The following is a 23,563-nucleotide window of genomic DNA, read 5'->3' as shown; positions in this document are numbered from 1 at the left end:
TGTTATTAATAGGGAATAAAGATAAATATATAGGAAGGTCAGTGATCCCAATGTTATTAATAGGGAATAAAGATAAATATATAGGAAGGTCAGTGATCCCAATGTTATTAATAGGGAATAAAGATAAATATATTGGAAGGTCAGTGATCCCAATGTTATTAATAGGGAATAAAGATAAATATATAGGAAGGTCAGTGATCCCAATGTTATTAATAGGGAATAAAGATAAATATATAGGAAGGTCAGTGATCCCAATGTTATTAATAGGGAATAAAGATAAATATATTGGAAGGTCAGTGATCCCAATGTTATTAATAGGGAATAAAGATAAATATATAGGAAGGTCAGTGATCCCAATGTTATTAATAGGGAATAAAGATAAATATATAGGAAGGTCAGTGATCCCAATGTTATTAATAGGGAATAAAGATAAATATATAGGAAGGTCAGTGATCCCAATGTTATTAATAGGAATAAAGATAAATATATAGGAAGGTCAGTGATCCCAATGTTATTAATAGGGAATAAAGATAAATATATAGGAAGGTCAGTGATCCCAATGTTATTAATAGGGAATAAAGATAAATATATAGGAAGGCCGGTATTTTTTTTCCAGAAAAGGTGGCAACCCTACTGGTGCCCTTGCCCTGCCAACCCCCTGTGTGCCCCCCCTATCAGTTAAATAAGTCTGTTACCCCCAAACACTTCATGTACACCATCCACACAGTGCTGCCCTGCAGAGCTTACAACCAAGGAATGTGCTTATAGTACAGGGAATATAAAGCGTTGGGCACTGGCCAATAAAGATACGGCTATGGAAGTGACAGCCATTGCTCTTCAGCTGCTGTGACACAGGGAATGCTGGGAGCTGTAGTATGCAGATCAAAAACTACCAGCACTGCAATTGGTCCACTGAAGCAGTGCATGCTGGGAATCTATAGGGGTTACATTGTTCTCTTATTATACTGCACTTGGGATAAATGGCATGTGGTTGCTAATATCAGTGGCCTCGGTAACCAAGAGGCAGAAGAGAAAGGGAAACATTCAGCACATACAATATAAAGAGCATTTCCATGTTGCTTAGAGCCCAACATCTGCACCCCAGCAATCACCCCATCACTCCTGCACCCCTTCACCACAGCAATAACCCCTGCACCCCATCACCCCATCTCTGTACATGTATCACAGGAAGCCGCTGCCCTATAAAAGCCATTCAATCAGATCAATGGAAAGCTTTGCCCATGGGATACGTTCATATGGCAGTTAATGGGAGCAGCAGTATTGGGGGTGCTGGGTGAGGGGTAAAGGGGTGCAGCTATACACAGGGGAGACTGGAGCAGATGTATCTTTGGGAGATGGGATCAGGACTTTAAAGGGGAAGTTCACCTTCCAAACACTTTTTTCAATTCAGTTGTTTTCAGATTGTTCCCCAGAAATAAAGACTTTTTTCAATTACTTTCCATTATTTCTTTTTTACAGTTTTCCATAATCTAAGTGTAAAGTTGAATGTTTGTGTCTCTGGTGTTTGAGTCTGACAGCTCAGTAATTCAGGTGCAGCTTCTGTTACAATTTTACAACATTTAGTTGATACAATTAGTTGATACATTTAGTTGATACAATTAGTTGATACATTTCTCATTTAGTTGATACAATTAGTTGATCCATTTCTCAGCAGCATCTCTGGAGTATCAGTAACTATTGTATCAAGTCTAACAGTTGCCTGTAATGAAACCCAGAGATTCTGCTCAGCAGGGACAAAGATATGTAATGTATCAACTAAATGTATCGACTTAGAAGAGTTTACAGGGTCGGCGACCCCCTTTCCAGAGCTGCTTTAGAAAGTGAAAAATGAAACTTTACACTTCAATATTAGAAAAACGGTGACACATAGAAAATGATAAGTAATTGGAAAAAGTCTTTATTTCTGGTGATCTGTCTGAAACCAGCTGAACTGATAAAAGTGTTGGAAGATGAACATCCCCTTAAATGATCGGAGAAGAACAATGACTGGGCAGCAAGACTTGCACAGGACACAGGTGAAACAGCGGGACTGGCACAGGTGAAACAGCGGGACTGGCACAGGTGAAACAGCGGGACTGGCACAGGTGAAACAGCGGGACTGGCACAGGTGAAACAGCGGGACTGGCACAGGTGAAACAGCGGGACTGGCACAGGTGAAACAGCGGGACTGGCACAGGTGAAACAGCGGGACTGGCACAGGTGAAACAGCGGACTGGCACAGGTGAAACAGCGGGACTGGCACAGGTGAAACAGCGGGACTGGCACAGGTGAAACAAGGGACTGGCACAGGTGAAAGACTGCACAGGTGAACAGCGGGACTGGCACAGGTGAAACAGCGGGACTGGCACAGGTGAAACAGCGGGACTGGCACAGGTGAAACAGCGGGACTGGCACAGGTGAAACAGCGGGACTGGCACAGGTGAAACAAGACTGGCACAGGTGAAGCAGCGGGACTGGCACAGGTGAAACAGCGGGACTGGCACAGGTGAAACAGCGGGACTGGCACAGGTGAAACAGCGGGACTGGCACAGGTGAAACAGCGGGACTGGCACAGGTGAAACGGGACTGGCACAGGTGACAGCGGGACTGGCACAGGTGAAACAGCGGGACTGGCACAGGTGAAACAGCGGGACTGGCACAGGTGAAACAGCGGGACTGGCACAGGTGAAACAGCGGGACTGGCACAGGTGAAACGGGACTGGCACAGGTGAAGCAGCGGGACTGGCACAGGTGAAACAGCGGGACTGGCACAGGTGAAGCAGGGGGCATAGGGGCAGTCAGGAACCTACCTCTGATCTCCAGTGCTGTAGAAAGAGGGGGGTAGAGACAGGGCAAGAAAGGAAAGAACCCAAATCAGAGGAGAGGAGACCGGGAGTAGGAGCATCACAGGGAGAAGGAAAAAAAGAAAAGAACAAGGTGAGAGAAAAGGAATCAGTGCCCCCCACTAAGTGTGCCCCTCCCCCAGTCTTTATCTGAGCAAACGCGGGGCCCCAGGGATCAGAGTGAGGGACACAGGAGGGAGGGTCCCGAGTTCTATTTAATCCGGAGACCACTGATAAGCAGGTGAGACAGAGCAGTAACTCCAATTGGGGAACCTGAATTCCTGCCCCCCCAGCACAATAAAGCCATAAAGTGCAGCCCTAACGGCAATTAACATTCCACTCTTTATAATGGGGCTTTTAGTCTCCCACCCACCCAGTGTCCTTCAAGCAACATCTCACCTTACTGACAGTTTCCTCAGGGACGTGTGAGTCACGGGAGCCCAAAGTCTGTCAATCACTGCCCCCAGGTACTGCCCCCTGGTACTGCCCCCTGGTACTGCCCCCAGGTACTGCCCCCTGGTACTGCCCCCTGGTACACGTGAAAGTGGCACCAGCCTGAGCTGAGAGTGTGACATCATGATACTGTGTGTGTTGTGCTGTTGTGTGACGGTTGTGTGACGGTTGTGTGACACTCCTATACATCACTGTGAATTGTAAGCTCTTTGAGGCACTTACTGCACCTTCACATTATACAGACAATTCCTGGGTGACCATAAGGGAAGTGCCACTGTAGCAGGGAATTCTGGGAGACCCTGTATCTTATACAAGAAGGAAGGAAGTTGCTCTTCAGAACAGGAAGTGAGGAGAGGGAATGTCTTCCCCGGGGGCAGCACAGTCACATGACATGAAATCAGATAGAACTAGTGCCCATTGCCAGGCTGAGATGCCAAATTCTGGGTGGGGCCGACTGTATCTACAACTCCCCCTCCCCCCGGCGCCTCAGTAGCCCCCATGCCCCACATCCCTGGTCACAAGCCTCTCACGTAACACGGGGGGGGGTCAATAAATGTCAATAAAGAACCTTGTGTCTGGGAGATACGGAGGGTCAGTGGGTCGTGGCCAATCCCCCCCTCCCAGCTCACCTTGTCACTCCCTACATCACTGCCCCCCGACACTCACACCAATCAGTGCCCAGCGTAGATGAACCTATGGGCATTGTGCCAGGGGGGGGGGTGTGGTTGGAAGCCCCCCAGGCACATTCCCCAATACAGGGAGATTCCACATGGGTTTCCAGGCCGGGTGCCCATGAGGTGGGGGGGTTCCAAGAAGCAAAACACTGGGCTAATTCTAATGAGAAAGGTCACATATTAACCATTTCAGTGACAGGAGACCCCACAATAAAACATTTGGCAGTGAAAAGGTTACAGAGCCAGTAGTGTTGCCTGTTGCAAGAACAGTGCCCCCCCAGATCAACTTGGTCTCCCCCAGTAACTACAGGGAACGCTGGAGACTAATCCAAGTGGCTGGGAACTCGGGGGCCGGTTAGTCAGACTGGGGCTGTTTCCTGCCTGTGACTCACGTCCCTGGGGGCCCCTCTATAGACAGAGCAGTTGTAACTATGGGGGGGCTCTTATATGTGGGAACCCGGACGCTGTAACAGAGGAAGCGAGACATGGGGGGCTATTGTGTCTCACACCCGACACCCCCACTTCTACTGCCCCCTGGGCTCCTGGCCGGGATTCTATAATATGAGGGGCTCGGGGGGGTATAAGTTGCCGTGTTTGTGGCACTGGGGGCTGAACATAAAATCATTTCTAACATCTCCCGTTTCCTCTCAGTGACTCAGCCACGAGCTGTTTCCTCTGTGGTCAGGCAGTAACTTTATAATGTTGCCGTGACAACGGTGGGTGAGATTAAGGGGCACAGGCGCAGTGTTGTTGTTGGGAGATGTGGGCAGGGGGGGGGTTTCTGTCCCAGATAAAGATCTAAGTCTGAGCTGCTGCTTGTGGGCCCAGTCCTTTCCCTCGGCTACAACAGAACGAATGTGTCGCTGCAGGGGGAGACTCTTACCTTGATCAGGTGCTTGTTCACCCATTTGGTGAAGGTTTTCTTTTGCACTCGGTCTCTTTCATCTGAAACAGAGAGACAAGCGCCACATCAGTACCCACTATATATATGTACCCACCACATCAATACCCACTATATATATATATGTACCCTCCACATCAATACCCCATATATGTACCCTCCACGTCACACATATATACCACATAGATGCTCACAGGGCAAGTTAGCAAAGGATGAGGCTAATAACAATGTCACTCACAGACCCCCCACACAAGGACCTGACAGAATTGTATATAAGATATATTTAAGATATACAAGATATATTTAAGATATACAAGATATATTTAAGATATACAAGATATATATAAGATATACAAGATATATATAAGATATACAAGATACAGACAGGGAATATGTCCGTCAGTTACAGACATCTCACTGGTTCCTAAAGGATTATAATGAATATTAATCACAATAATAACTGGAACTGGTGCCGCACTTGTGTCTCAGGTGAAGGGGATGTTCCACTCGCTACTCCTGGTCCCCTAGTGTGAGGCTACAACACAAACCAGCATTCAGCACAATGGATTTCTTAAACAAACATCTCAGCTTAAATGTCGTGGCTTTTACAAAAGGCTCCCCCAGACTGCCTTTCACCCCATACTTTTTTGTACCCCAGACCCAGGTATACAGGGGCACTATGTGGCACTAACTGGGGATAGAGACTAAAAGGAATTTGTACTTTTTGAATAATAGTATTGGTTGCTATGGTTACTCTAGGCTGTAAATGTGCTGTTTGGTTGGCAGTGGGGCAGCACCCGTGCCCATCTCTATGTGAGGACAAAGTGCCCCAATAAATTCTCTCAATTAAAGGGCAAATATTTACTCTCAGGGACCCCCCAGCTCTGTGTTTACTGTCAACATTCATGGGGGGGGATTAGAGGAGATTCATTGTATTCACTGGGCTCCTCCCATTGTTCTGAACTCACCCCCCCCCCCAAAAGTGTCCATGGGGTTGAACCATGTGACTGGCGAAATGAATTGCTATAAAGATATTTATGACATGGGCAACTTGGAACACAGGTAAAGAGGGCACGGCCCATACACTCACACTCACTGAGTCACACTCACTGAGTCACACTCACTGAGTCACACTCACTGAGTCACACTCACTGTCACACTCACTGTCACACTCACTGTCACACTCACTCTGAGTCACACTCACTCTGAGTCACACTCACTCTGAGTCACACTCACTCTGAGTCACACTGCTAGTGTTACACCCCCAGAAGGAGGGTCCCCTGTAATGACCAGAGACAGACATGTGGGTGTATCACTTGTTACAGGCGCAGGAGGCGGAGCATCAGAGAGTCCAGAAAGGGTTATGGGATGGAGGCCTGTGTGACTGATCAGCCCACCCAGGGAATCTCTAATTGGCCCCTAGACGGGTGGCCCTGAATTTAGTTTTAGCAGCCGAAGCTCCCCCATGACTCACCAGCAGTTTTACCACTAACTGCCGGCTGTGCAACTGCCCAATAACCAGGCTACAACAGGGAGAGGGGCCTCACCAAGCTCGGGGGATACGAAACAAACGCCACATCTGCCAGAGGTACTTTGGGGTTAATACACTGTATCGCAGCCCAGCAGGGGCACTTTGGGGTTAATAAACTGTATCACAGCCCAGCAGGGGCACTTTGGGGTTAATACACTGTAAGGTATATTGACAATAAACAAATCCATTGGACGAGCCAAGGTCCTGGGCCGACAGACAGACGGACAGACAGATGACAAGGAGCCCCTACCTGCCCATTCCTCATACAGACACACCCATAGGTGCAGGCCCAGTAGTTCTGACACTACGACGCACCTGAACTGCAATGCACCCACCCTTCCACTGCCAAACACACTCCAGAGGCCAAACTTGTCATTGTACCCCCCCATATATACAAATACCCCTCATACTGCTCCGACACAACCACAGTGTAAGTCACGCCAGTATTGCTGGAGCACATGCAGCTGTGGGTTACAGAGGATGCTGGGAATTGTAGTTCAGATACAGTCCTACAGTATGACAAGGGGCAACTTAATCACCCCGGGGCACCTACTGCCCAGAGTAGAGCAGAAATGTCCAGAGGGTCCCAGTTCCCCTTCCCTGACCCCCCAGCTGATCAGGGCCCCCCAGTAGCCCAGGGTCGGTACCTTTCTTGCCCTCAGTGGCCCTCAGCACAGCCAGGTACAGGTTGTCCTCAGAGTTGGTTCTGTGACGGAGCGAGGCTTCCTGGTTGGACGGGAGAGCCGCATTAATGCGATACTTTTGCTGTTCCATGGAGCTTACAATCCAACTGCCCCTTGTGTTTCTATTGTCCAAGTTTCAGCTGCAGGAAAGGGCAAGTCTGGCTGCTGGTTCTGATCCACTGTCTCCAGTCTGGGCTGAGAGTCTCACTGTCCTTCCTCACACGCGTCTCTCTCTGTCTGTCTCTGTCTGTCTCTTCCCTCCTGCTCTCTGCCCCTCCCTCTCTTTCATTCTCCCCCTGCTGCCCCCGGGCTAAGCAATTCCAAGCCTGCCCCGTCTGGTTCCTGCCCAGCCCCCTCAGGCCCCGCCCCTTTGTGAGGTGAGTGACAGGCTCCAAGGTGTGAGCTCCTCTGCCTTCTGCCCACCCGTGGGCTCCTCTCCCCCCTCTCACCCTGGCACCCACAGAGCAGGAAACCTCAGGCTTCACCAACTGCTGCTCTCAACACTGGCACTAACATGGCAGCTCCTGTGCCTCTGCCCACCCACTACTATTATTATCATTATTATTATTATTATTTATAGGGGGCCAATATATTGCACAAATACTGCTGCACTGGAGCCAATGCATGTGTGTCACTAGTGCTACATCTGGTGCCCAAGCAGCTGCCAGTGCTGTATTAGTTGCCCTTTATTTCTGCATCAAGTGCCCATGGCTGGTGTAGCTTCTGGGCTGCATCAATAGTGCCCATGGCATGTTGCCCCTATACCATGTGACCCCCCAACGCCGTACTGGGCACAGGAGGGGCAATGAGGGCTCAGAAGGTTCAGGCCCAGTAACTCCATACCCACTGGCACACAGATGTTGGCATCATGCTGCGCTACAGAACATGTTGGTGCTTTATAATCAAACACAATGAAGAGAGAGGGCTCCTTACATTCATTTCATCAGTTACTGTACAAGGGCCCAACAGGAAGTGCACCAAAAAACAACTTCCCCTCGTTCCCTTTGCACCAGGGGGCGGAGCCACAACCTCAGAGCAAAGGGTGGTACCCCGAGGTTTTTTGGCAATGCAGTGGGGGTTCATGGGAGTTGTTAGAAGCGCTGGGCAGTATGGCAGCTCCAACTAATGATAGAATCACATGCAGTTAAATGAGGGGAACACTGCCAATGGGGCATTTAGAGAGCAGTGGGGTATTAATTGCTCTTTAACCCCTGGTCCTTTTCAGCGGGGCAATAATCTGGTGGCACCCCAAGTCTCCCCCACAATCACTGGGAGGCACCAGGTAACTGACCCAATACAGTGCGTTTCCCATGCTGCCCCTGTGCCAAGTCTGACATTCCTGTAACTTGCTATAACACAGCGAAATAACTCCCAGCTATGAAATAACTCCCAGCTACGCATTCCTGCGAGTCTCCATTAACCCCTGCCCGCCCACTGGGGCCCCTCCCAACTGCTCAGTCTAATCCAGTTATTAACCCTTGCATGGCCTTGGGAATGTGGGAGCAGTGGGGCCCTCCCTCTGGCACAAATGGGGTGAAGCAAGTGAGGGCCCAGTCATGTGAGAGGAAAAGGAAAATCCCACTCCCTGCTCCCCTGTCCCGGGGGTTAGAGCTCGTGTGTTGGAGTTCAGTGGTTTTGTGTCCTCTGCTTCAGCTGAGCTTCCCACGTCCCTGGCCCTTCTGGATGGATCTCTATGAAGCACTGCTGCAGGGTGCTGGGAGTTGCAGTTAATGACAGTAGTGCGGTACCCCTGGGGTACAGACTACAGGATCTGTCACTTGTACTTCTGTTTTTCCCACAATGGGCCCCTGCGGTTCTGGGGCCCAAGGCCCGTTCAGCCATCACAGAACCTGCCCCACCCCGTGTGTCACCTTCCACCTGCTGCCAGATCAACTCCCTGCCCCCTCCGCCGGGGGGCAATTATCTGCTTGTGAGTAATTTGTACTCTGACAATTAGGCAGTTAATGACCCACATTAATCGCATCACTTCCTGCGCCACCAGCCGCCATCTTGGGCAGCAATGTGTCCGAATAAGAGTGTTTGCTTCCCCTTTAATATCATCCCTGCAAACCCACTCTATTCTCAGAACTCACATTTAAAGACTTCCAGATACAACAGCAACTGCCGACGGGTTCAGGGTCCTGGGAGTTGCAGTTCATCATCATCATCATCATTTATTTATATAGCGCTGTCAAGATACGCAGTGCTTTATTTCAGACTAAGAGTCTATGTAACTGCTCCTCTCCCTACAATCCAGTACCCCAATATTCCCATATATAGGGAGGTACCCCACACTCACTCTCCGATACAAGGAGGTACCCCACACTCACTCTCCGATACAAGGAGGTACCCCACACTCACTCTCAGATACAAGAAGGTACCCCACACTCCGGGGGATAGGGGGGCAGTAACCACAGAACAGGGAGAGGCAGTGAGTGATGTAACAATGAGTCGCAGGCAGATAGGGAATTGCACACAGAAGGGTGGGGAGGGGGTAGGACAGTGTCACCCCTGGGTGCTGCTCCCTATATCACTACAAAGGAATCCCATCTGAGAGCCAAATCCTATTCCTCAGGGATTAATCACCAGCAGGGCGCACCCATCACAGACGCTGCCACTGCTAAGCACTGGGTGAGGTGCTTCAGACTGTCAGCTCATAGGTCCATAGGACACAAACTGGCACTTACTCACAAGCCAAAGTGTTTCAGATACTTGGCCCAGTGGGCACAGCCGAGACACCAGCAACAAGCCATGAAGCCAGACACAAGTAGCCCAGGCACAAGGGGTTATGTACTAATGTGGTGTTGCCCCCCAGTCACAGGCAGGACTCCCAGAATCCTCCAGGGCCCCTCACACACTCGTGTTCTCTGAAGCTGCAGTAAGTGAGCGCAGACTTGTGCAAGGACAGGACAGGGTGATCCTGGGCAGGGCACGACCAATGTGTTTGTTTTGTAGGAGTGAAGAACGAGAGGCCGGATGGGACCTTTGGAAGGAACAATCGAAACAATGAGAAAGGACACACCTTGTACCCCAGGGGGCAATAATCTGGGAACAACCTCTCCCCCGCCCAAAACCACTTGTTCCATTCTCATGTACCCACCCAATGTCTTCTGCTTCTACTCACCAGTGCCCCCTGCTGGGTGATACCAAACTGGCTGATACCACCTTCCCACCCCCCCACTGGGTGAGACCACCTTCCCACCCCCCCACTGGGTGATACCACCTTCCCACCCCCACACTGGGTGATACCACCTTCCCACCCCCTGTCTAACCCCCCCCCTCCAATCAGCTAAAATACATTCCATCTCATTGCCAAGAAACTTTGGGCAACTTTGCTCTGCGTTTGTTTATACACCTGCAATTTACATATTAGCCACTGGGAAGGAAACGAGGGGCACGTGCCAGTCTGATAAAGTGCCAGTCTGTTAGTGCCAGTCTGATAAAGTGCCAGTCTGTTAGTGCCAGTCTGATAAAGTGCCAGTCTGTTAGTGCCAGTCTGATAAAGTGCCAGTCTGATAAAGTGCCAGTCTGATAAAGTGCCAGTCTGATAAAGTGCCAGTCTGATAAAGTGCCAGGCTGATAAAGTGCCAGTCTGATAAAGTGCCAGGCAATGTTACTGGCACAGCCACATCCGGTACAAAGCAAAGCGCGGGGGAAGATTCAGTTTCCTGTGTAAAAGAAGCAACAAGTACAAACATTTTATTCCCTCTGTAAATCAGGAGACCAATAAATCCAGAAACCCTGACATTTATCAAAGACTGCCGACAGGGAATTCTGGGATTTGTAGTTTAGCAGCTGGCAGACTTAGGTTTATGGCCCATATAAAACAATAAAACTAACTGGACACAAGTCCCCCTCCCTGGAAGCCCAGGAGAAGAGGATGATGACATGAAGGGTTAAATTGCTGGGTACAAATGTGCTCCCAGCTCAGCCAATCAGAGTGAGTACAGCCATGTGCCAATAGGGAGGGCACCCTGTCACCAAGGCTGAACCCCTGGAGCGCCCCTAGTGTCCACATCCTAAATATCAAAAGAAAAAAGGCAATGGCACACCAGGCACGATCAAGCAGGGAAAACCCTTGCAGAAGTTTATTTGCACACGATGCAACGTTTCGGGGTGCTTGACAAAGGGGACCACCCCGAAACGTTGCATCGTGTGCAAATAAACTTCTGCAAGGGTTTTCCCTGCTTGATCGTGCCTGGTGTGCCATTGCCTTTTTTCCTTTGATCATTGCTCTAGGGGGGTGCCGATCCCCCCAGGTATTTGAGCACCCGGCAGAGTTCCTGAAGGCCAGGGTGTGCGAGGTGAACCCCCCTTTTTTCCACATCCTAAATATAACATCCCCCCACACACATCACTCTGTAGCTGAGCTGCCCATACTATTGATTGCAAGCTCTGGAGAACAGGGACTTCTATATGGCTTCTGATTGTTATCCTATTATAACAGTAAGTCTCATGCTGGGGCCACACAGAAATCTATCACAAAGACACATAAATGGTAAATAACAGCTTTTACCCCTTCACTGCCAAATCTGCTCATAGAAAAGTGACAGGCAGAGGAGTCATATAGACAGTCACACACCCTGTAGCAACAGCTCCCTCCAGTGGAGAACAGGGGAAGTGTCCTGCACCAACAATTAGTACTTTTTAGTAGTATTTATTTATACACAACTACTGTCTCAATGGTACAACTGATTGTTACACACACACACACACAATATTCAACTACTGGATGTTGGAAGGCAAAATGGAAAGGGAAATCACAAAAAGACCAACTGCAAGGTGCTGTTGAATAGGTTGGCACTAAATATAAAGGATGATAGTAATAAGTGCAAGCTCTTGGGTTCACTACAGTTCCTTCTCTGTCCCTTACTGACTGGCAGAAAAGGCTGAAGGAGGAGAGAGCCCAACAACTGTACCCCAGTATTTGCACCTCATGTGCCACAATCAGCCCCCCGGCAGCTCCTAATCACAGAACTCGCCCCACTGTTCTATTTCTGCTCTGGGGGGACAAGTACAGGGGTAATAAATACTGTTGTGGCCCCGGGGAAGTGACACAACATTCCTGCCCTTTGTTATTATAGAGGCCCAGTCTGACCCCCACCCCCCCCCCCGGGCTTCCAGGGAACAGAAAGAACATTATGATTTACATTTTTCTCTGGCAGCCCTCCTGCCCCACGGCCACGTTGGCTCCTGCAAGAGAGGGGCCCCGACAGTAACACCTGTTTCCCAGGAGCACCTGGAGCCTCACCTGAACCACAAAGCCCCCCCACCATTCACCAACAAAGAAACTATTCCAGGAATCTCTTGCCCCACGGGGCCACATACGGGGGCCACACAGGTAACAGCTCCAATTATTTCTAGTCAGTGGCTTCTACTCCATCAAACATTTAAAGGGGAACTGCAAGAGGAATATATATATATGGGCCCTACATTCCTTCCACCTCCCCCCCAAATGCCCAAATTGACCAGTTATTACCCCCCCCAGCCAGTCCTGTTCCCTTTGCCCAATTCCAGTCTGAGTGAGTCCAATGTATCAGCACCGGAGGTCCCAAATGGACTGGTAACCCCCCCAATGTCTGTCCCTCAGTTCAGCCCAGAGCCCAAAGAAAACGCAGAGCTTCTATTTAGCAAGGAAGGCACATGGCTGCACAGAAACCAGTGTAGTCTGAACTGTTACTGGAAATGCTATTTATGAACAGAGACAGACTCTGGCATTGAAAGTGTCTATTGGCAGGAATGCATTAACCCCTTTGTTGCTGGGTCACTCATAGGGTCCTGTGTCTGGAATTATATGGAGCCTCTGTCACTGGGTATTAGGGGTACAATGGGACCAATGAGACAACTGGGTGCAGAAAAGACGCCACCCCTTGTGTTCTTATAGGCCACACCCCCTTTGTCACCACCTTATAGCCACACCCACCCTAATTACAGTTAATAAGTAATATTTCTACTACTCCTTAATAACATAGGACTTTATACCACTGCCCAACCTGTGCAGAGCCCAAATCCAGTATGTAAAGGGGAAGTATGCCATCTCACAAATGTCTTTTTTGCCTAATGAAAGAAACAAACTTCCCTATCCTTTATTCCTTCATGAAACCATTTTATACCTATATGGTATTACTGCTACTACCTGGCTATTTATAAGGTGCTGGTTCTGACTCCTGACACAAAGTAGCAAATATCAACTATCTTCCTGGTCTGCCAGCTTTTGCTACATTGTTTCAGGAGTTAGAACCAGCACTGCAGAAAACAGAAAGGGACATGACATTTTCTTGCATTAATCAGAACAATCCTGGATCAGGGACCATGAGGAGCGGCGCAGATTCCTGGCTAATAAGTGAAATATGTGACTCCGACTCTGCACGGAAACCCATGAACAACCATGTGGAATGTATTACTGACTCCTACGCTGCCAGTGTTCTGCCCTCTCATTGGCTAACTCTGTCCAGGGAGAAAGGGGTGGGATTAAAGGGCAACAGACTCTACAGCAAAGCTTATTATACATATACACAGGTTTAGAGACAGCATTTCAGTATTTAAGTATGTTAGTCAAATTCTATCAGGGGTTGCTGGGAGTTGTAGCACGTTGGATATTCCTGCTTAACTAAAACCCCCCAATATGGTGCGTTGCCAGGGCCCCCCACTAACCCCAAACCTGCGTCTATACTGTGCTACCATTTATATTTACCAATCCCTACAAGGAATGAATGAGGCAGAGCAACCAGCAGGAAAAGGGTTAATTGTACACTAGCTGATACAACTCCTGATTATCCTCAGGGAACTGAACTATAACTCCCAGAATTCTTTAACACAGAATCATGTAAGCATGCTGGGAGTTGTAGTGTAGCAGAAACACAATAACTATGGCAAAATAACACTCTCTACACATGTGCTGAGCAGGCAGTGATGGGGTTAATCAATGTGCCTGATCAACAGCACCACATCCATCCATCACAAACCCCTCTGCCATTGGACATTTACTTTAATACATCAGTTAAAGGGATAATCCCAAACCACTTGCAATAAGCCAGTTATTAACCCAAAAGGCTCAACTCGCTGGCAGTTTAAGAGTTAATAACAAACGCCCTGCAGGGAGGCAGTAATTAACACTATAGTGACACTATATAATATATATACATACACTATGTGTAGTTAAGGGGTTAAAGGTGCAAAGCCTGCAGCTATAAGGTTGACCATAAACCTGCTATAGCAGTGAAATGGTTAACCAGCTGCACTCCTGATCCCCCAGTCCTGTGTTAGTGCTGCCCCCCAGTGCCAGGGAACATGTATAGGAGTTGGGTGCGGGGGGGGGGGGGGCACAGGTAACCCACCTATACAGCAGAGCTTCTTGTACAGGTAACCCTTCCTCTCCTGCTCCGTGCTCCCATTCAGCCAATCAGAGCGCTCAAGCAGCATCTCCTTCTTAAAGGTGTAGTACCAAGTGGAGGAGGCAGGACGCTTGTGGGAGCCCTCCATGCTTGTCTGTCCGTCACCAGCACAAAGTAACAGGGGGGTTGTACAGCCAATTCCAGGGGGTCCTCAGGCACCAGGGGGGAACAGGAGTGCAGGTGCCATTTGGGTACAGGGGTGAGCGATGCCGAATTAGGTCTGGGGAAGGGACACAAACAAACCTCCTGTCCTGCCCCTCTCCCTCCCCTCTCCCTCTCTGTAGCAACGGCCCCACGCCCTCTGGCCACGCCCATCCACCCTCTGGCCCCGCCCATCCACCCTCTGGCCCCACCCACTCGCTCGTTCCATCTGCACAGGCAGGGTGATCCCAGGGACAATGTGACAGAAACTAACTGCCTCTTCTGCCCTCACCTACAGCTAGATTGTAAGCTCACGAGGCAGCGATGACTAATACACATCTACACGGCCTCCTTGGGGGACACAGTTCAATTATAAGATCACTGGGGCAGAGCCAAAGGCTGTTGGGTAAGACTACTGGGAGTTCTAGTTCAACAACAGTAGATGCACTACAGAATGATGATCACCCCACACTGAATTTCTGATGGGAGAAGGACTCCATCATACATTAAATGGATGCATGGTGGCACAGAAACCAGTACAGTCTGCAGCATGCGCCTACATTTATTGCTAATTAGCCAAGCAGGATGGGGGTTACTATGTGTTTGGAATTAAATTTGCGACACAGCAAAACTACTTCTTAATGCCACCTGGATTTTAAGGGCCACCCCACATATACCTCACTCAGCAAATGAGCTGACAATTCATTTAGTGTAACGCGCCTTCCCCAAGATCTGAGATAATTGGATTATCCTTTCATCCCTCCCTAATCCGCAGATATGGACTAAACCCCCCCCCCGTCGTGTGCAAAGTGGATAATTACTCCACACTGTGACCCAGCAAGGTCATCCGAGGGTTAAATGACAAACCAGTGGTGAACCCCAAAATGTTTGGGGCTCCGCAATGATACAGAAAGTCACCAAGAGCTAAAGATGAATTACCCTCGATATTGCCCTACATTGTGGGAAACACACAGTTATAGTTCTGCTGCAACACAGAATAGAATGGAATGAGAATTGTCCTCATCAAACAATGAGACTGAGAGAGGCACAACCAGAAAGTCCAGTATCACATTAGCATAACGAATTCTAATTAGCATAACGACACCCGGAACACTCACACAGGGTTAAGTACAGCTTGTAAATAGTTTCTCTCTCGATAACATTTCCATAAACAAACAGTAGAGCCAATTCTGCTCCATATACTGTTATGCCCATGGGCGGGAGCTGCCACACTGCTGTGAGTAAATAGGAGCCGATATCTCAGGGCAAATCCTGCAGGGACAGTCGATATGAGACAGATAAAATAAATATAAGAGATTCTTATGTTTTGTTCACAAACTTAATTCCCACATAAAGAGCCTTTTGTATTAACCTGACACCTTGGCTCAGACCCAGTCAGTGACACCCACACCCCCGGGGCACAGAGGGAGTCACATGATACAACATTATAATTCACATTACTTGGGCAAAAGACTGGAGGTAATCAGAGTGCTAGCTCTGCAGTCCAGTTCTGTCCACTCTCACCATCACATCCTGTCCCCACCCTCCTCTGAGCAAATGGAATTCTCTTCGCTGATGCCAAGCCCCGAGGGCCTCTAGGAAACAGACAGTTACCGGGCAACTAATGTTTTCATCTGCCACAGAGTCAACAAGTTGCCATAGCACTGGGCACAGGTACAACACCTGAGCTGGCCAATAGTAACAACAGCACAAAGGTCTAAGCTACTTCTGCCTCCTGGACTACTTACAGAATAGCCCAAGGGCTAATGGACTGGGATTCCCCACTGGCTTTCGGCTAAGTTATCTCTCAGCACCTGCCAACAATGTATCAACTCATAGAATAGAAGGAAGTAACAATGTATCAACTCATAGAATAGACTAGAATAAAGTAACAATGTATCAACTCATAGAACAGAAGGAAGTAACAATGTGTTAACTCATAATATAGAAGGAAGTAACAAAGTATCAACTCATAGAATAGAAGGAAGTAACAAAGTATCAACTCATAGAATAGAAGGAAGTAACAATGAATCAACTCATAGAATAGAAGGAAGTAACAATGTATAAACTCATAGAATAGAAGGAAGTAACAATTAATCAACTCATAGAATAGAAGGAAGTAACAATCAACTCATAGGATAGAAGGAAGTAACAATGTATAAACTCATAGAATAGAAGGAAGTAACAATGTAACAACTCATAGAATAGAAGGAAGTAACAATTAATCAACTCATAGGATAGAAGGAAGTAACAACGTATAAATTCATAGAATAGAAGGAAGTAACAAAGTATCAACTCATAGAATAGAAGGAAGTAACAATGAATCAACTCATAGAATAGAAGGAAGTAACAATGTATAAACTCATAGAATAGAAGGAAGTAACAATTAATCAACTCATAGAATAGAAGGAAGTAACAATCAACTCATAGGATAGAAGGAAGTAACAATGTATAAACTCATAGAATAGAAGGAAGTAACAATGTAACAACTCATAGAATAGAAGGAAGTAACAATTAATCAACTCATAGGATAGAAGGAAGTAACAACGTATAAATTCATAGAATAGAAGGAAGTAACAATTAATCAACTCATAGGATAGAAGGAAGTAACAATTAATCAAATCATAGGATAGAAGGAAGTAACAATGTATAAACTCATAGCATAGAAGGAAGTAACAATTAATCAACTCATAGAATAGAAGGAAGTAACAAAGTATCAACTCATAGAATAGAAGGAACTAACAATTAATCAACTCATAGGATAGAAGGAAGTAACAATGTATCAACTCATAGAATAGAAGGAAGTAACAATTAATCAACTCATAGGATAGAAGGAAGTAACAATTAATCAAATCATAGGATAGAAGGAAGTAACAATGTATAAACTCATAGCATAGAAGGAAGTAACAATTAATCAACTCATAGAATAGAAGGAAGTAACAAAGTATCAACTCATAGAATAGAAGGAACTAACAATTAATCAACTCATAGGATAGAAGGAAGTAACAATGTATCAACTCATAGAATAGAAGGAAGTAACAATGTATAAACTCATAGAATAGAAGGAAGTAACAATGTATCAACTCATAGAATAGAAGGAAGTAACAATTAATCAACTCATAGGATAGAAGGAAATAACAATGTGTTTACTCATAATATAGAAGGAAGCAACAATGTATCAACTCATAGAATAGACAGAAGTAACAATTTCTTCAACTCATAGGATAGAAGGAAGTAACAATGTGTTAACTCATAATATAGAAGGAAGTAACAAAGTATCAACTCATAGAATATAAAGAAGTAACAATGTATCAACTCATAGAATGGAAGGCAGTAACAATATATCAACTCATAGCATAGAAGGAAGTAACAATATATCAACTCATAGAATAGAAGGAAGTAACATTGTATCAACCAATAGAATAGAAAGAAGTAACAATATATCAACTCATAGAATAGAAGGAAGTAACAATATATCAACTCACAGAATAGAAGGAAGTAATAATGTCTCAACTAATAGAATAGAAGGGAGTAACAATGTTTCAACTCATAGAATAGAAAGAAGTAACAACAAAGTATCAATTAATAGCCTAGAAGGAAGCAACAATGTATCAACTCATAGAATAAAAGGAAGTAACAATGTATTAACTCATAGAATAGAAGGAAGTAACAATGTATCAACTCATAGAAGGAAGTTATGTCTCAACCCACAGAAAATTCAGAAGTAATGTTTCAAAAGGAAGTAATGAATAAGCTCATAGAATAGAAGGAAGTAACAATTTATCAACTCAGAAGGAAGTTATGTATCAACTCATTAAAAAAAATGAGGAAGTAACAATGTATCAATTCATAGAAGAAAGTAATAATGTATCAACTCATAGAATAGAAGGAACTAACAATGTATCAACTAAAAAATGAGGAAGTAACAATTTATTCATAGGAAGGAAGTAATAATGTATCAACTCATTGAATATAAGGCAGTAACAATGTATCAATTCATAGGGAAGTAACAATGTAACAATGTATTAACTCACAGAATAGAAGGAAGTAACAATGTATCAATTCATAGAAGGAAGTTATGTATCAACTCAGAACAGATGGAAGTAACAATATATCAACTCATAGAATAGAAGGAAGTAACAATGTATCAACTCATAGAATAGAAGGAAGTAACAATGTATCAACTCATAGAATAGAAGGAAGTAATAATGTATCAACTCATAGAATAGAAGGAAGTAACAATGTTTCAACTAAAAAATGAGGAAGTAACAATTTATTCATAGAAGGAAGTAATAATGTATCAACTCATTGAATATAAGGAAGTAATGTATCAACTTATAGAAGGAAGTAACAATGTATCAACTCATTGAATATAAGGCAGTAACATTGTATCAATTCATAGGGAAGTAACAATGTATTAATTCACAGAACAGAAAGAAGTAACAATGTATCAATTCACAGAAGGAAGTTATGTATCAACTCATAGAATAGAAGGAAGTAACAATGTATCAACTCATAGAATAGAAGGAACTAACAATGTATCAACTCATAGAATAGAAGGAAGTAATAATGTATCAACTCATAGAATAGAAGGAAGTAATAATGTATCAACTCATAGAATAGAAGGAACTAACAATGTTTCAACTAAAAAATGAGGAAGTAACAATTTATTCATAGAAGGAAGTAATAATGTATCAACTCATTGAATATAAGGAAGTAACAATGTATCAACTTATAGAAGGAAGAAACAATGTATCAACTCATTGAATATACGGCAGTAACAATGTATCAATTCATAGGGAAGTAACAATGTATTAACTCACAGAACAGAAAGAAGTAACAATGTATCAATTCACAGAAGGAAGTTATGTATCAACTCATAGAACAGATGGAAGTAACAATGTATCAACTCATAGAATAGAAGGAACTAACAATGTATCAACTCATAGAATAGAAGGAAGTAATGTATCAACTCATAGAATAGAAGGAAGTAACAATGTATCAACTCATAGAATAGAAGGAAGTAACAATGTATCAATTCATAGAATAGAAGGAACTAACAATGTATCAACTAAAAAATGAGGAAGTAACAATTTATTCATAGAAGGAAGTAATAATGTATCAACTCATTGAATATAAGGAAGTAATGTATCAACTTATAGAAGGAAGTAACAATGTATCAACTCATTGAATATAAGGCAGTAACATTGTATCAATTCATAGGGAAGTAACAATGTATTAATTCACAGAACAGAAAGAAGTAACAATGTATCAATTCACAGAAGGAAGTTATGTATCAACTCATAGAACAGATGGAAGTAACAATGTATCAACTCATAGAATAGAAGGAACTAACAATGTATCAACTCATAGAATAGAAGGAAGTAATGTATCAACTCATAGAATAGAAGGAAGTAACAATGTATCAACTCATAGAATAGAAGGAAGTAACAATGTATCAATTCATAGAATAGAAGGAACTAACAATGTATCAATTCATAGAATGGAAGGAAGTAACAATGTATCAACTCATAGAATAGAAGGAACTAACAATGTATCAATTCATAGAATGGAAGGAAGTAACAATGTATCAACTCATAGAATAGAAGGAAGTAACAATGTATCAACTCATAGAATAGAAGGAAGTAACAATGTATCGACTCATAGAACGAAGTTATGTATCAACTCATAGAACAGATGGAAGTAACAATATATCAACTCATAGAACAAAGGGAATTTGTGTATCAACTGATAGAATATGGGGAATGAGTTATGGGTGGGGTAAAGTCAGTGACCCCAATACCTCTGTTTGAGGAGTAAGGAGATTAAGGGGCAGATTTATCAAAATGTGAGGCCTGAGCTCACCACAACAAAACTCACAAAACCCACTTTCTGTTCATTTGTATGGAATCTGTATTTATCAATGGGTTAAAGTTCAAGTTAACCATTTGATAAATACAATTGTGAAGATCCCATAAGAATGAATAGAAAGTGCTTGAGTTTCTACTCTGTGGTGAGCGGAGACCTCACATAACTGCCGTAACTTCTCATCAGGAGACACATTTGTCCATCACAAGTATTTCGGCAGTGCGGCCGATCCACATCAATCCCAGTCACCCTGGGCCAAAGCCAAAGAACCAGCCCTTCCAATTCTCTGTCATGTTCTGTTCAATCCCACAGGGGGAAGCACAGACGACATGTCATTTGGCTACATAGTAACAGATCAGGTTGCCACCTCACTCTTTCAACCTGTGCCCATAATGAAGCCACACCCTACGGACGGTTTAGTAATTAATGGGATGGCTGCTACATGGTTGCACAGAAACTACTGCAGTCTGCCGCAAGCAATAAGTGCAGGGTTTGCAGATTTAATATTTGTACAGTTTTGAAGGGGTAACTTGGCACCCCAGTCACTATTTATCTGTAATTAACATTTTACCTGCACATAGTAAACACCAGGGGTTAAACTTGTAACATAAAACAAACCCCAAGGCTCAAGCTAAATACACAGTGTCCCCCAATAAAACCAGCTGCATAAAATGCCATGGGCTGCTCAGTGGCTAATTAGGATTTGTACAGTTCCACTGCATCTTTTACACTAACTACAGAAAAGCACTTACTTGGCTTTAATGAAAGGCATAAAAGCACAAAATAAAGATTGCCATTGAATTGTATATGTGGAAGGGCACTTAGATTTTAGCACAGTCTGCGGCATGTACAGGTTTAATGACCAATGAGTCACGGAGAAAGGGATTTTATATGTGCCATTTATTAATGGAGTGTGTGGTGCCACCCCATAGTGACGGCTAACGTGCCACTCCCAGCACCCTGTGAGCCGTGACAAGGCTCAGAAATGTAGTTCCATAGACTGAGGATGAAGGTGAATGTTATTTATTGTGCTGTTGTGTTAGTAATGTGCGGGAGACTCTGATTCTATGGAAACTTGGCGGAGGATGCAGGGAGTTGTAGTTCCTCCACTGAGTGTCCTATAGGCAAGAACTTGTGAAGGGCGGCAAGTTGTTAGTGAATTCTGTTTCGCTAGTAATATCATTGCCCCTGTGCAATACAGAAGCCCCCACCCCATCCAGGGTCTCCCAACAGCTCTTATTTTCCACCCTCCCTCTGGAAACCCAACACTGTGTCTCACAAGGATGGAAATTTCCAAAAATAATATTGTGGACGAGTAAGAAGCAGAAATTCTGTGGGTTCCGATGAATCACTGTCTGCGGGGGGAGCCACCCGGCCTGAGACACTCATGTTACATGGCAACTGCCAAACACTCACACAACTCCCCCCCCAATATACACAATAGTAGTACAGTCCCACTGACTCACAGGGACCTTGTGATCCTCATCACTGGCCCTTGTATTAATAGCCCCCCGATACAGTCCCACTGAATCATAGGGACAGCTTGGTCCTATAACCCTGTATAAACCCCCTAGAGCAGTAAAGCGCCACACAATGGGGGCACAGGGTATAACATCTCAGTCACACCGGCCTATACTGGCAAATCTGATTGAGCCTCTCCCTCTGCAGATCAGCAAGCTGCTCATGGTTCCCTGTTGTAAGACTAATACTACTGTCAGCAACAATGAGTTAGCAGCACAGACACTTCTGATGGAGAGAAAGAAATAGATATAAAATTCACAGTCTCGGTGCCACATTTCACATCAGCCCCCTTCAGAATGATAATGGTACTTAGCAAATGTGCTGGGAGATGTAGTTCAGCCCTGACTGAGATGCCTGTGGTACTGCCACGCTGCTATGTCTGATGGAGGGAGTCCTGTAGATTTAACAAGCATCACATCGAGTGGCGCCAGCAGTTCTTTTCCAGAGTTAGAGCCAAAGTGGGGGGATCAGATGCTCCTGGCAGTCCCTGTGCCACGGTGGATGGGGGGAGGCATTTCCCGTTTGACTCACACCCCAAAACTCCCAGTTTAATAGTAGATTTGTAAGCGAAACTGCCGCCTGTAGCATTAGGGCCACGTACTGCCCACGGCCTATGGGAATGAACAGGAGCTGCAACATCCCAATACGATTCTACTCATATCTGGGGCCCCTGCCAGTCCCTTTGGGGGGCTCCTACCCATCAAACACCTTTACCCTTTACTCACTTCTATGCACCCTGAAAAAGAGACCAGACAAGTCCAGTAGCGCTGGACACTGAATATTGGGGGTACATTCTGACCAAACTGCCACCCAGGTCTGCTGAATGTGGCGCCCCCTATAGGCCAGGGAAATGCACCCCCCTACTATGAACTTTTCCTATTGGGGGAAAACATGCAATTTTAAGGCAAAGTTTGCCTTTTATATGATTAACGTTTTTATTTCATTGGCTCTCAGGCATCTACTCTTGTCTCTCGTTGCTACGCACTTTATACATACAGGCCCTAGCAACCAGACATTGGTCCATTTGTCGGAATCGTGGGCAACAAGAAGAAATTAACAGAAATCTCAGCCCACAATCAGCCTGGTTTTTTGGGGCCTGGGGGATATGGAGAGAGAGGGGGGCTGTTGCTTAGAGACCTTAATCCACAACATATAAAAACTTAACTTCCCCTTTCAACCGCACTCTCAGTCTTACTCAGTCTTACGTCAGTGTGTGGCACCGCGATACAAATAAATCTGTGCCCCCCCCCACGCACCATATTAATAAATCTGTGCCCCCCATGCACTTACCCACCATACAAAGAGCAGCCTGTGGTTTCCTGGGGAAGAGCCGAGAAGCTTGAGTACAAGTAATAACAGTTGGAAATAATAACTGCATCTGGCACCCACATGCAGCACATGGAGCAAGAATAAGCTACTTGTGTCTGATGAGACTGTGGATATGGGGTGCCCAGGATACCCCTAGATACAGCAGCTGCCTAAGGGCTCTTACTCACGAGCGGTTGAAGCTGCGCTCCCCAGCGTTCCGTTTTTCTGCGTTCAGCCGCAGGGGAG

General features: G+C 45.5%; 1 protein-coding gene across 26 annotated transcripts in view; it reads right to left on the bottom strand.

The window, feature by feature from the left end:
* LOC108695484 (plectin-like) overlaps positions 1-23,563 on the bottom strand; it is a 134,645-nt gene that overhangs the window by 46,436 nt on the left and 64,646 nt on the right. For 11 of the 26 annotated variants that reach the window (XM_041566714.1, XM_041566716.1, XM_041566726.1 and 8 more), the window contains exon 2: positions 4,854-4,915. In XM_041566714.1, the coding sequence (XP_041422648.1) occupies positions 4,854-4,915 (62 nt within the window). Of the gene's footprint in view, positions 1-2,810; positions 2,826-4,853; positions 4,916-7,049; positions 7,368-14,422; positions 14,738-23,563 lie in introns of those variants that run through there. The other 15 variants (XM_041566713.1, XM_041566723.1, XM_041566729.1 and 12 more) reach the window with 5 other exon arrangements.

Source organism: Xenopus laevis, chromosome 6L (genome assembly GCF_017654675.1).
Source record: "Xenopus laevis strain J_2021 chromosome 6L, Xenopus_laevis_v10.1, whole genome shotgun sequence".
Classification (NCBI taxonomy): domain Eukaryota; kingdom Metazoa; phylum Chordata; class Amphibia; order Anura; family Pipidae; genus Xenopus; species Xenopus laevis.
This window is presented reverse-complemented; position numbering and strand designations above follow the sequence as displayed.